At 37.4% G+C, this 14,853-nt stretch overlaps 1 protein-coding gene across 4 annotated transcripts in view; it reads left to right on the top strand.

Annotated features, from left to right (window-relative positions):
* RFX7 (regulatory factor X7) overlaps positions 1–14,651 on the top strand; it is a 99,791-nt gene extending 85,140 nt beyond the window's left edge. For all 4 annotated transcript variants that reach the window (XM_036218292.1, XM_016158404.2, XM_036218293.1 and 1 more), the window contains 5 exons: positions 3,359–3,475; positions 4,772–4,856; positions 5,610–5,817; positions 9,079–9,374; positions 10,560–14,651. In XM_036218292.1, the coding sequence (XP_036074185.1) occupies positions 3,359–3,475; positions 4,772–4,856; positions 5,610–5,817; positions 9,079–9,374; positions 10,560–13,835 (3,982 nt within the window). In that variant the 3' untranslated portion in view covers positions 13,836–14,651. The remainder of the gene's footprint in view (positions 1–3,358; positions 3,476–4,771; positions 4,857–5,609; positions 5,818–9,078; positions 9,375–10,559) is intronic.
* Positions 14,652–14,853: the final 202 nt, after the last annotated feature.

Raw genomic sequence — 14,853 nt, 5'->3', positions numbered from 1 at the left:
TATAAAAACGAGCATAAAAATAACTCTGCAGGGGAAAAAAATATGAGGATTAAATAATGTAATGCATACAAAACATTCAGAAAACGTCCAGATTTGTATAGGTGTCCTTGGACTCCATTTTGCCACTTGTCTTTTATGATTTTTGTTCATATTTTTGTAACTTTAAATAATGCATATCTTTAATTTATATAATTAATTTCTAAATGCTATGACTAAACATTTAAGATTGACTTGCCAACAAGGATTTTGAGTGGCATTGATGGTCATATTGAATGTGAGGCTTAGTTTCAAAGTTTTAAAAGCAACTTTAGAAAAAGTGAGAAGAAAAACAAATGATCTCATTTTAAGAATGGTATTAGAGTGTTTATTATCCTGTGAACAGAACATTCTCTGTTTCTTCTCCTTTTTTGAGTTTTATATAAATATAATCTGATGCTGTTAGGTGTTAATTGACACCATATCTTGCTTGATCAACCTGCAGTTAGTTATAAAGCAAGAAAACAATATGTAAACTAACCAAGATCTTCACACAGCCTGTAATGACCTATGGTTTGTTGTAAAGCTCTGGCTTTAAAATTACAAATAGCCTATGAATATTTAATTAGGTTAAAAACAGAATCATTGAGTACCTACATCTTTCCAATGGGGAAGGGACTCTAATAATGAAATTCTTTTTCTTTAAAAATTGGAACTACTGAAAATTGGATAGGCTACCTCAAAATATAGAGCCCTCCCCATCAGAGGAAGTGTTCTCATTGAGGTAACATCATTTAGGAGTCTGGCCATTTCCACATCTGGCAGGAAGTTCAGTTATACAATTGCTGAACTCATTTCCAGTTCTAAGATTTCACAAAATTAAAGAAATCGAAGATCTGTTCCAGTATGAGTGTTGCTTTTAAATTGAGGCTCTCTTTATCTTCTCTTTGACATGTAAGACATCAAATACAGAATTTAGAGTCATAAGCAGTTTTATTCTTAACATTACCTTCTGTTTTATTCAGGAAGAATAATCTGAGCTGTTTGTTTATTTACAAGATACCTTTTATATTTATCTACTAAAGAGTATTTTAATGATAAGGTCATTGTCAAAAATATATATATATATTCTTCCAAAACATGAATTTTTCTCTTTTAGTGGAATAATTAAGAATCAAAATCTAGATGAAATCAGATGGTCACAACCTGAATTACACTCAGGATTAGTTCTATATGACAAGCAAATCAATCATCTTGATACTTAACTTTGCCAACCTTTTACCTACCACTTCTACCAAAGTAAAAATTTTGATAAACTTATAGAATGAAAAAACATCAAAATCTAAATAGCAGAGGAAGACCAGAATGAATGTTCTATCTCTCTTTAAACTCATTGCCCTGCTTTTCTTTATTTGGTATCAATTTTGGGGGCCCATCTGCCAGTGTTGTCATAGGAGCCAGTGGGCAGTCTTGGTTTTGATTGTGGGTCGGAGGGGGGGAAAGGGGGTTGCCTTTGTGTGTGTGTGTGTCTTTTTCTGTTTCTTTAGGTTCTTATCATTTTAAATATAACATACTTAATATCATATTAAGGCTTAATGTGACTCTTAAATCTTATTCCTGGTGCTGAGAATAAGATGGTGAACCAGCTAGAGTTGAGCCAGTGCTCTGACTGAGGAGACAACAGGTAAATTGGCTGTTACATATAAAATTATAAGTCATGAGGAGAAAAGAAACAGAGTACACTGATAGGGGATATGGTGAGGATGTGCAGATGAGGGCACTTTGGATAGGGGGGTCAGATGACAGCCTGTCAGAAACCATAACATTTAATTTGGGACTTCAAGGGTAAGAAAAATTATATTCCAGAAACATAACGTCTAGTCCCTGAAGTGCAAAGGAGCTTCTCTCACATTTATTTTCTGTTCTTGTTTAAGCCATAAGGGCGACTGATTTATGTTGCTACCAAAATGGTTATGACTTAATACAATTTATTTGAATTATCAGCACCCAAAAGTAGTCACCCGTTTACTTTGTAACCTAAACCTGATGCTGAACCTCTTGGAATATTGCTTGTAGTCTCAATTTAAATATGACCTATCTAATCTAATACTACTGTAGAAAAGATTCTCAATAGGTGTTAGCTCCTTTCCCTTCTCCCTACCCTTCAGCACTGTTGGGAATGTGTTTGCTAGGCATCTCCGCACACACTCACCCTCCGCTTCCACTAGAAGTATGCAGGATTGGTGTGGGAATAGGGAGAGCACTATCAAGAACAATACCATCGTCTCTAGACCTACCCCTTTTCTCTATTAAGACTTGCGGGGGTTCCTACCTTCTCCTGAGTCTTCCCCCAGTTCAACTTCTTGTGTTCGGGTCACTTCAGGAATGTCGCCAGAATATTCCTGCAGTCTGCAGGAACTCAACATCCAGTTACCATTACACCCTGCCCACCAGGCCTTCCTTTCTTCATCCTCAATCTCTCCCTTTGGCTCTCCACCGCATGATTGGATCAAGAAGCTGCTCTCGTTGGTGCTGAAATGAGGGTAAAGTAGGGAGATTTGATTGAAGTCCTTTGGAATTCCTCCGACTTCCTCTTTGGTATTTCTTAAGTAGTGGTTTTCCCAAAGTCCACCAATTATGAGGATGGTGTCAGTAGCCAGAACAAGTTGTGGCCTTGACCTGCTTCTGAACTGGTTAGAGCAGAGATTGGCATTTTACCTCTGGCACTTCTAGAGAAAAACAGAATGCCAGTAGTAGTTAAGACTTGGTTCATTTCTCTGGTCCTACTTGAAGTCACTGCCATACAATGTACTTTTTTCCTGACAATAAGGGTGGTAGGGACAAAGGGGAAACACTGGACCTTTGGGACCTTTCTCTGTACCTTAGTTTTTTCCCCTTCCAGGTAAAATGAAAGTGTTTGTACAGATCATTTCTGAGGTCTCTTTTAGTTCTAATATATCATGTTTCTATTTTATTAAACTGTGTAGTAGTTTTGTCTCTTAATATCTGATGTATGTAATGTTCACATTGGAAATTATCTCAGTATGTGAGCTTGATATATATGTGGAAACTTGTAGCTCCCCTGCTTGATCTGGATATACTTATTTCGGAGTGCTTGGTTGGATTGTAGTTGGAAAACTTTGTACCACCATTATCTCTTATTGTGAGTTTCTTGAATGCTATTGAAAGCAGCTCTACTGTATACCCTGAGGATGAAACAAGGTAACCGAACCTGCGAATAGTCATATGTCAGTGAAAATTGTGAATGGCTTGATGATTTGTTTTTCACTTTGTCAAAGGGATCAAATTGTATTGAAATAGCACTATGCTATATAATTCTGAGGTTTGTTGCTCTCTAAGTTGGTCTCTCCTTCTTTTTCAGGAGCTACTGTGACAATCTTGGTTACCATCCACTCAGTGCTGCTGACTTTGGAAAGATCATGAAAAATGTATTTCCAAATATGAAGGCACGTCGTCTGGGCACGAGAGGCAAATCGAAATATCCTTTACCAGAATGGTTTTTATAATCTCTTTAAGTTCTCACTTATCACAGAGCATGCAGTTGTAGTTCAAGCAGTAACTATATTTAGAAATAAATTTAAATCAATAAATATAAAGAACTCAAAACTGCTTAGTAGAATAACTGTAAATGTTATTTTCCCAGCTACTTATCAAACTGCAAGAGAAATAACTAATGGTGATAGAACTATGATAGATTTCATCTTATTCTGTCACTGTAACGTGTTCTTAATGGTCCGATCTCCTTTTCTTTAGCAATAGGATTGCTGAGGCAAGCCCCACAGTGCAGCAACTGTAAATTATCAATGAAAGTGGAGAAAAATGTTAGCTTATTTTCTTTCTTTCCTCTTATTTAGAAAAATAGAGATCTCTTTAGCAAAATATACAACATTCAAAAAAAATTTTTCTTGTGGAACTTGTTCTGGAAGATTAGTGTTCTCGTTAAAGTGTTTTTCAGCCAGCTGTTTAAAGCCAGCATTAAATTTAAAGCCAGGCCATAGAAAAGGTTCCTCTTGTGATGGAGAAATTCTTAGGAACAAACAGAAGTAAGGAAATGAAAGTTAAGAATTTATTAAAGTTCTCGGAAGAAGATTGTAAAATAGAGGATCTCTGTATCATATTAGAAATACTTCATTTCTCTGTGCTTAGCTTCTGGCCTTTTTCACAACATAAAAATTCTCTGCCATGGAGGAGAGGAGAGATGGGGGAAGGTGGAAGACTGCTTGTCTAAAAATGCTTCCAGGTGTTCTTTAACTACTTGTTACATGGCCTGTTCTTGTTTCCTGAGTACAAACAAAATGTCTTGATGTGTTTTTGGCATGTTACAGGTGATAATCCTGTGCGTTTCAGTGGAAAAAGAGAAACGAAAAGGTTAAAGCCCTTGTGACACTCTTAAGAGTTGTTTTTGTCCCACTGCCCTGGGCTAAAGTTTCCCTTCTGTGTGCCAGGTTTCCATCTGAATATTCCTTTCCTTCTGACCTGTTTGTTACTGGTGACTGGCATAGCTTATTAGAAACATTTATTCATTAAATTTATAACAGATGAGAATCATTTCGTTTCATTTAAGACAGTAATATTCTACAAAGTCTGTTCCAGTTTCAAAAGAGTAAAAGTCCTGAGTTGATAATACTAAGGTTTCTCTTACTGATGAACTCAGAAAGTAGATATTGTTTCATGCTGATTTTATTTTTTATTTCGTATGCGGTTACTTTTCAAGTGCTAATTATATAAGCAGTTCATTTAATTTAGAAAACTTTAGACCTTAACTGTTTATTACATATTGCTACAGTGGACTAAGAAAAAAAGCTTTTGTTCATATGCCAACACTGCCCAACCTTGACTTTCACAAAACTGGAGACGGGGTAAGAATTCTGTCTTGTCTTTTTAATAAGTTAAAAGTGTACGTTAATATCAGCATTGACATGCATACAGCATAGTCTCATTGGGATAAACCTCAGATACCTTTTATGAAAAATAAATGAGACAGAAAATTCAACAGTGGCTGGAAAATGTTAGTGTATGTGACTTACGTCAACATGATTTCTGAAATTAGGGGGAACAAAGGTAAGTCTAAACTTACTGTTTTGTAAATATATCTATTTTATATATATATATACATATATATATAATTTTAGTTGAGAGAAAAAGTTTAGATTAATATGTATGTCATAAATGTTTTCAGAAGAGAAAATATGTCTAGTGACATAGTTCATTAATATCCAAAAAGGTTTTTAGAAACATTCAGAAGGCCTCAGTATTCATATATTGTTGAACAGCCATTAAATGGTATGTTCACAGTGCTGCCGATGGCTTTGTACTGATGGGTATAGGCATAGGCCTTTTATTTGCAAGGCTCTTTTATGCCTGATATCAGGTTACTTCATGATACTTTGACCTGACAGAAGGAAATCTAACTTTGGGTAGTGAACACACAATGTGCAATATATACGTTTGAATTGTACACTTGAAACTTATTTGATTTTATTAATGTCACTTCAATAATTTTAATTTTAAAAAGTATCAATATATTTTTAAAAGAATACATATCCTGAATGCGCTTTAGTTTACTTTCTCTGAACTTTCGTTTAAAATTAACTTTTCCTTCTTCTTTTTAGTTGGAAGGAGCTGAACCTTCTGGGCAGCTTCAAAATATTGATGAGGAAGTTATCTCTTCTGCATGTCGTCTTGTATGTGAGTGGGCCCAGAAAGTGTTAAGCCAGCCATTTGACACAGTCTTGGAATTGGCCCGCTTCCTTGTAAAAAGTCATTATATAGGCACCAAGTCAATGGCAGCTCTCACTGTAATGGCAGCAGCACCACCAGGTACAAAGTTACTGTTAATAAGCTAACACTGATGGGGTGTTAACTATATTTCGAGTTGGTAGCGAAAGAAGGGTTTGGCCAAAGAACTTCTATGTCTTTTTAGTATTTGTATAAATTCACTCTTATTTAACACTAAATTCGTATGGGTTTGTTGAGCCAACAAAAATAGTAAAAATAGTCCATTTTAAAGCTTAAAGTTATAGTTATGTATATTGCTCTGGTGAAATACGAAACTTCTTAAAGATTTCCCAGTTGATACTAATTTTTCCATTGCTATTTTAAAATTAAAGACTATGTAATTATATATACTTTTAAGTATATTTGTATCTAAATTAATAAAATAAATATTAGATAAGATTAAATTTTAAAATTACTTGCTAGACTCCCATTCCAGAAACTAAAGCTTATAAATAAAATGATCTTTGAATAGTGTGAGAGGTACCTTAGTCTTACAAAAAAGTAAACTGATCATAAATTCCAGACTGGGCAGGTCATGGTGAGTAGTCATGCCCCCAGCCTATATCAATAGGTTTTTAGTCAGCCCTGTCTATTGTTCTTGTGTATCTACGTTAACACACCTTTGAAACTCCAGAAGTAATGTCTCTGGAAGTGGGTATTGTTAGCTACTCTGCAATCCAATCTCTGCTTTGCCTTTCCAGTCATCCTTATGTCCCCTCCTTAATTTCAAATGCATGAAAGAAGCTGCAAAAGTTATTCTCCAGAGCATTTGAGATCTTGCTCCCTTGCATATGTCATTGGTTTGGCTCAAATAAACTCTTATAAAACTTTATAAAATAGCAAGAGTGATATTTTAACATGCAAATGAGTATTTTCATTCAAATAGGGATTTTAGAAATGACAGTTTTAGGAATCGACAGCATTGTTGGGATAAATTACTTCTGCCTAAATTAATAGCTGTATAAAATATTTGATGAAATTTTTTAAGTGTTTCATTTTGGTCATACCTTAGAAACCTGAAAAAGTGAATAAAGTATATTATTACTCTAGGAAATTATGATTTCTTTGAAAAATATGTTAACATGAAACTTGTTTTCCAGAATTGATTCTTCTGATTGTTCCATGTAAATATTTTTAAATCTACAATAGATTTATCTCACCCAGAATTATAATCTCTTAAATAACATCACTTTTTTGTCTTAATCACTTGAATGATTATTTTTCTTCCAGTTTATACTTAGCAGCAGCTTTAAATTTTTGTGGGGATGTGTGTGTGTGTGTGTCTGTGTGTCTGTGTGTGTTTGCAGTTGTTTTGTTCTTTCATTTTATGGTCAGTTTGGGCCCACTTCAGGAAAATAATCTCTTACAAGAGCCTTGTCATAATTTTTCCTGTCCAGATATAGATTATATGACCCATATCTGTGTGCTTACACTTACACATGAACAGAAGAATGCTCGAACAGCCTTACCTAGCTAGGTAGCTTGCATGTGTCACCCCACTCCCCAAGCAGTCCTACGAGGTAGGTGATATTCCCATCTTACAGATCAGGAAACAGACTTGGGAAAGTTAAATAATTTGTCCATGGGCAGATAAATACATAGCGGGGCCAGGATTTGAAATCTGACTTGTCTATCTCAAAAGCCCAAGTTTTCTCCATTACAACATACTGTCTTTTTATCTTCTGGCAAAGTGAAGCTTTAAAAGATAGTGGCCCTTCAGCTTTCTGTGTTCTCTTTCTCCTACCCTTGCTGACACCAAGAGTACTTTTAACAAATTGAGGGCTTAGGAGGTATCATGGAGAAAAGAAAGCTCTCTTTCTTGTTTTCCACATTGCTCACAAAGTCTGACTGAAAGAAATGGTGAATGAATTGAATGAATTTTTAAAGCGTAAGTTTAAAGAAAATGTGTTTTTAAACAAAAATACTAAATATTACATATATAAACATGTGTTTTCCCTTTGTGAAAGTAGTCTGCTTGGGAAGCTGATTGTAACAATTGTATCTTTACTCAGACATTTTTAGAATCTCTTGAAATTTTGTTCTCAGCCATTCCCATATGTTTTTTTAATACCTTTGGTAGTGATTAATCTTCATCCTTTGAAGGTGAATTTGGTTTTTTATAAATCAAGTCTCCATATTAAGAACAGGTTGTGTTACAAATGTTCTTTTGTAAGTCAGCTGCTTGGATCTCATCTCTGTCCAGAAATGCTGGCAGGAGGGGTAAGACAGCTTTTTGAGCCTTTGGCAGAGGCCATGAGGGGTGCAGGTGCCGAGAAGCCAGAGCTGAGGCTGGGGGCCAGGATTGAGCAGTGCAGTCCAGCAAGCTGGGTTCGGTGAGAAAAAGTGGTACTTACGTAGATACAAGGAGAGTCAAAAGATGAGTCATCACTGAGGAGTATGTGGGATAGAGCTTATAGTCACTCTTTCTCTCCTTCCTGTCTCCCCCTCCCCAACTGAATAACAAAAAGCAAAAATCAGACTAGAGAAAGGAGTAGAAAGAGGTATCAGCAGGGTGGTGTGGTCCTCTCTATTTCCTCTCTACACTGTTTTTACCAACCACAGCTTTCTAATGATCTTAGTGTCACAGCCTAAGTGTGAAATGAGCTTTTTAAAAAGTTAATGGTCCTATATAACCACTTTTTCTGAGATCAGAATTTCTCTCTTGCTTTCCTTTTTCTTGGAGTTAATCTTATTACCATTACCAATGTAAAAAGTTTCCTCAGTGACACTTTTTCAAAATAACTTAACCTTGGTCTTATTAAGAAACTGTGCTTAATTTCTCATAGGTCATAGTGGAATAATTATACAGTAGCAATTAAAATAGTAGTACCTATTTTCATGAATTTCTGGTAGAATTAAAGACTTCTCCATAGAAATTTTTGTTAAGATACGGATGGTTTCAGCAAATATTTATTGAGTGCCCCTCGTGGGCTGATTATTAAATCATGGAAATGAATGAATTTCTAATTAGAGATGGAGGGACGGAAATTTCAGACATCTACTGATAAAACATAAAACATGCTCTCAGTATTTATCTTAGCTTCTACACATTTATGACATAGCTGCTACTCTTCAGAATCTTCATCTGTTATTGCTTGTTTACCTGACTCTCACCTGAGTTGAACCATATTTGAAGGTGTCAGTTAAAATCATATTGACAAATGTTTATAAATTAGAAGTCTAATACTTATGCTTTATAAAGAAATTGGGTTAAAATTTGCTGAGTTGGGTCGCTTTGCCCTGTGTAACTGCATTCTATAAAGGAGAGTATTTATTTTGGCTCTCCTTTCTGTTTATTTTCAGGAATTAAAGGAATTACCCAGCCTTCTGCTTTTATACCTACAGCTGAAAGTAATTCCTTTCAGCCTCAGATGAAGACTTTGCCATCTCCTATTGATGCTAAACAGCAGTTGCAACGGAAAATTCAGAAGAAGCAGCAAGAACAGAAACTACAATCTCCTTTGCCAGGAGAATCCCCAGCAAAAAAATCAGAAGGCACTACAACCAATGGAGTGACTAATCTTTCTAATGGAAATCCTGCGATCCTTTCTCCTCAACCTATTGGTATCGTTGTGGCAGCTGTCCCCAGTCCCATTCCGGTAATATCATTAAATAGTGTATGGCTTTATTGGATTGGTGGGAAATCAGTCATTTAATTGAAAGTGGCAAATGAGAAGGAAACAAGTATAGGTGTAGATTCAGTTATAAACTGATTTTGTGACCACAGATAGATTCAGCTTCAGTCGATTGTCTTTTAGTCAGGATATACATTGTTGATTATAAAGTGAGCTATAAAATGAATGTAAATGAAAATACAGAAATCCAGGCTGTATAAAATATGCACATAACCAGTCAGAGCATGTAAGAGATGAGTCATTTTCAGAGTGGGTAGATCTCTAGCTAAGCCAAGATGACCCAATTGCAAACTTTTTTGTTTAAACTTTATTTCTTTTTAGCATTCAGAAGGAGCAAAATTTTAATGGGTGTTGACGATGCTTTAACATAGACCTAGCTCTGTGGCTTGCTGGACATAGGACCTTGGGCAGGTCCCTTGGCTACTTCGAGTCTTGTTTTCTTATCAAAAAATAGAGATTATAGCCTTCTCCTTTCCCATCTCACGCAACCGAGGTTATGCTGAAAGGGGCTTTTAAAATGAGAGTGCATCCGCTAAATACCATGCATATGGTATTTGTTATTATCTTGTTTTTATTATCTTTTTATCATCTTATTTTTCTCATTCTTACCATCATTAGCATTATCATGTCATTAAAACATGGACTGCCTGGTAACCACCCTCTTGCAGTATTCACTGTAGAGCAAACTGGGAGGGTAGTTTTATCTGAGACCTTACCCACAGTGATTTACTTTCTGACATCCAAGGTACAATTAATGAGACCGTCTTCCCTGTGAGCCATCTTCTTGGCACAGACTCTGGTAGATACCTTTATAGTTGAATGTTTCTTCGAGATTTTATCTTCTCTTCCTGTAACCTCCTTAAAAATCATGGTTTTGGCAAGTATTCATCATCTTAACATTCTTCTTATATATTATTATATTTTGTAACTCTGTCATACTGTGTTACATTTCTTATAATATTGGTGGGTCTAATTGTATAAAATCTAGTCTAGAAGAACTTTCATCTAACATAGGAACTGTCTTATTTTTCCTTTTTGGCATTACATTTATTAAATGCTTTAATACTATACAGAGTTATGACTTATTGTTTATATCCTAGACTTGTCAAATCTGATTTTTTTGTTTGTTCGTTTCCCACTTTTTAACAGGTCCAGCGGACCAGGCAGTTGGTAACTTCACCAAGTCCAATGAGTTCTTCTGATGGCAAAGTTCTTCCCCTCAACGTACAGGTGGTCACTCAGCACATGCAGTCTGTGAAACAGGCACCAAAGACTCCTCAGAACGTTCCTGCCAGTCCTGGTGGGGATCGTTCTGCCCGGCACCGCTACCCTCAGATCTTACCTAAACCAGCCAGCACCAGTGCTCTCACCATCCGCTCTCCAACTACTGTCCTCTTCACTAGCAGTCCCATCAAAACGGCTGTTGTACCCACTTCACATATGAGTTCTCTAAATGTGGTGAAAATGACAACAATATCCCTCACACCCAGCAATAGTAGTGCCCCTCTTAAACATTCTGCCTCAGTAAACAGTGCTGCAGGAACAACAGAAGAATCAAGGACCTTTCCACAAATCAAGAATGGTTCTGTTGTTTCACTTCAATCTCCTGGCTCCAAAACCAGCAGTGCCGGGGGGACATCTGCTGTGGAAGTCAAAATGGAACCTGAAATATCAACAGAGGAGCATCCTGTACAGTGCCAAGAGAACTCTGATGGGACTAAAGCTCCCAAAACAACACCTAGTGCCCTTTCGGTACCGAAAAGTCACACAGATGGAGTAGGGCAAAAACCTTCAACTGAAGGTGTCACTGAAATAAAGGCAACTAAGGTCTGTGACCAGAGGACCAAATGTAAAAGTCGCTGTAATGAAATCCTGCCAGGCACTTCAGCAGGCAATAATCAAAGCACTCTCTCTCTCTCAGTTGCCACGCAGAACTTAACATTCACCAGCACCAGCTCACCATCTAATGGTGACTCAATAAATAAAGACCCTAAATTATGCACTAAAAGTCCAAGAAAGCGACTGTCTTCTGCATTGCAAGAGTCCCAGGTGCCTCCTGTAAAGAAACCAATCGTGGAACAGCTTTCTGCAGTTACCCTAGAAGGTCAGAAACCAGGCAGTGTTAAGAAAGACCAAAAGGTTCCACATTCAGGGAAAACAGAAAGCTCAATAGCAGGTGCTCTGATTCCTAGCAAGGTATCAATAAATGTCAATTCACACGTAGTGGCAAATCGACCCTTGAATTCTTCGGCTCTGATTACCAGTGATTCAGCTTTGGAACAGCAAACACCATCATCATCTCCAGATATAAAAGTGAAACTTGAAGGGAGTCTCTTTCTCTTGGACAGTGATTCAAAAACAGATGGCAGCTTTAATCTAAATGAATGGCAACAGGTCACTAAGGATTCTGAGTTTGTATCTGCTGGCTGTGAACAACAGCAAGATATCAGTGTGATGACAATTCCTGAGCACTCTGATATCAATGACTTAGAGAAATCTGTTTGGGAATTAGAAGGAATGCCACAGGACACGTATACCCAGCAGCTCCATAACCAGATGCAAGAGTCGTCTTTGAATCAAATACAACCACAGTCTTCAGATCAATTACCTCTACAGTCCGAACTGAAGGAGTTTGAGCCTTCTGTTTCCCAGACAAATGAAAGCTACTTTCCTTTTGATGATGAACTTACACAGGATAGTATTGTAGAAGAGCTGGTGCTTATGGAGCAGCAAATGTCAATGAACAATTCTCATTCTTATGGTAACTGTTTGGGAATGACCCTTCAGAATCAGTCAGTAACTCCGGGAGCGCCAATGTCATCTCACGTCTCCAGCACCCACTTCTATCATCCGATCCATAGCAATGGCACTCCAATCCACACACCCACGCCCACACCCACACCCACTCCTACCCCAACCCCAACGCCAACCCCAACATCCGAAATGATTGCTGGGTCTCAGAGTCTGTCACGAGAGAGCCCCTGCTCCAGGCTCGCCCAGACCACGCCTGTGGATAGTGCTTTAGGAAGCAGCCGACACACACCCATCGGTACTCCACATTCTAACTGCAGCAGTAGTGTCCCTCCCAGCCCTGTTGAATGCAGGAATCCATTTGCATTTACCCCTATAAGCTCCAGTATGGCATATCATGATGCCAGCATTGTCTCAAGTAGTCCTGTGAAACCGATGCAAAGACCCATGGCCACACACCCTGACAAAACCAAGCTTGAATGGATGAATAATGGGTATAGCGGGGTTGGTAATTCTTCAGTTTCTGGCCATGGCATTCTCCCAAGCTATCAGGAGCTAGTGGAAGACCGTTTCAGGAAACCTCATGCTTTTGCTGTGCCTGGACAGTCTTATCAGTCTCAATCCAGACATCATGACACTCATTTTGGTCGTTTGACTCCTGTCTCTCCTGTGCAGCATCAAGGTGCCACTGTAAATAATACCAACAAACAGGAGGGTTTCGCAGTCCCTGCCCCTCTTGACAATAAAGGAACTAATTCGTCTGCCAGCAGCAACTTCAGATGCCGGAGTGTGAGCCCTGCTGTTCATCGCCAACGTAATCTTAGTGGAAGCACCCTCTATCCAGTATCTAATATCCCTCGATCTAATGTAACCCCCTTTGGAAGTCCAGTAACACCAGACGTTCATGTTTTCACAAATATCCATACAGACGCATGTGCCAACAACATTGCTCAAAGAAGTCAATCAGTTCCATTAACAGTCATGATGCAGACAGCCTTCCCAAACGCTCTTCAGAAGCAAACAAACAATAAAAAAATAACCAATGTTTTGTTGAGTAAACTAGATTCTGACAATGATGATGCAGTGAGAGGTTTGGGCATGAACAACCTGCCCTCCAATTACACAGCTCGGATGAATCTCACTCAGATTTTGGAAACTTCCACTGTTTTTCCTAGTGCCAATCCTCAGAATATGATCGATTCCAGCACTTCAGTTTATGAATTCCAAACACCATCTTACCTCACCAAAAGTAATAGCACCGATCAGATCAGTTTTTCTCCTGGAGATAATCAAGCACAATCAGAAATTGAAGAGCAACAATTAGATTTCAGTAGCACTGTTAAAGACCTGTTGAGTGGAGACGGCTTGCAAACCAACCAGCAGCTGGTAGGTCAGGTAGCATCTGATCTTACTACTACTGCATCTGATTTCTCTAGTGATATCAGGTTGTCTTCTGAGCTCTCAGGCAGCATCAATGATTTGAACACTTTAGACCCAAATCTACTGTTTGATCCAGGTCGTCAGCAGGGACAAGATGATGAAGCTACACTGGAAGAATTAAAGAATGACCCATTATTTCAGCAAATTTGCAGTGAATCTATGAGCTCTATGACTTCATCAGGTTTTGAATGGATAGAAAGCAAGGACCATCCTACTGTTGAAATGTTGGGTTAAATTGTGTTTTATAATATGTAGCACACTGTATCTAAAGACATATGTATTGTATTTGTCTTAATGGAAGTGCCTCCCGCAGCAGAAACACTTACTATTAATTGTGACATTTCAAAAGAGTTTGCTGCAGAAGTGGTTTCTTCTTCAATAGGAAATGGTTAGACTTGCCTCAGTTCTTAAAAAGTTTCTGAAGACAGTAGGCTGTAGAAGAACAAGTATTAGGTTTTGAGTTTTATAATGTTCCCCCGTTTTAATCACATTGTTTGCTAGTAAATAATTGACTAACCAGCTTTTACAAGAGCAGTCTAGACTTTTATTTTGTATTAACTCATCTTAATTCATTGGTTGATTTACACAGAATTTAGAGGAAACCATTGATTTTAGGTATAGGCTTTTTTGTCATTGACATTATCTTTTAGAAATGAAATCATAGCAAAGGTGAATTGTAACAAGAAGGTCTTCCTCGAAACAGGGATGATATTCAGGTTTTTATAAGTATTTAGGCTTGAAGCATAGAGCTACTGTAGAATGAAAATCTCTGTAGAACTTTCTGGGACTTCAGTACCATTTGCACCTGCAATGAAGGGCTTAAATAGGAGAAAATAATGGGAAATTATTAATTTAAGGAAGGCAGAAGCTGCACTAAAATGTTTTCAAAGGAAAAACTAGTAACCATTTATACTTGTGACCTTGCATTAGTCTTATTTTAAAACGTTAACATGGAGCCAACACATACACAGAGACATGAATACACACACACACACACACACAAGAATAACTCCAGACATTATAATTTAATAGAACAAATACATTTTACAAAAACTATTTTATGATTTTTTTTTTTTTTTTTTTTTTTTTTTTGGTAATCGAGATAGGGGAATTTAGAAGGAAAAATAACATTTTCTTAGTTTCATCACAGTGGCTGTATCTACATGTTAAAAGTGTATTTAAGAGTTAGTCACTGACTCCTTCGCTCCTCCTGAATATAGTAATACAGCTTGATCCTGGGACCTCTTTGAAA

The sequence above is a fragment of the Rousettus aegyptiacus genome, unplaced genomic scaffold, assembly GCF_014176215.1.
Source record: "Rousettus aegyptiacus isolate mRouAeg1 unplaced genomic scaffold, mRouAeg1.p scaffold_m13_p_3, whole genome shotgun sequence".
Classification (NCBI taxonomy): Eukaryota; Metazoa; Chordata; class Mammalia; order Chiroptera; family Pteropodidae; genus Rousettus; species Rousettus aegyptiacus.
This window is presented reverse-complemented; position numbering and strand designations above follow the sequence as displayed.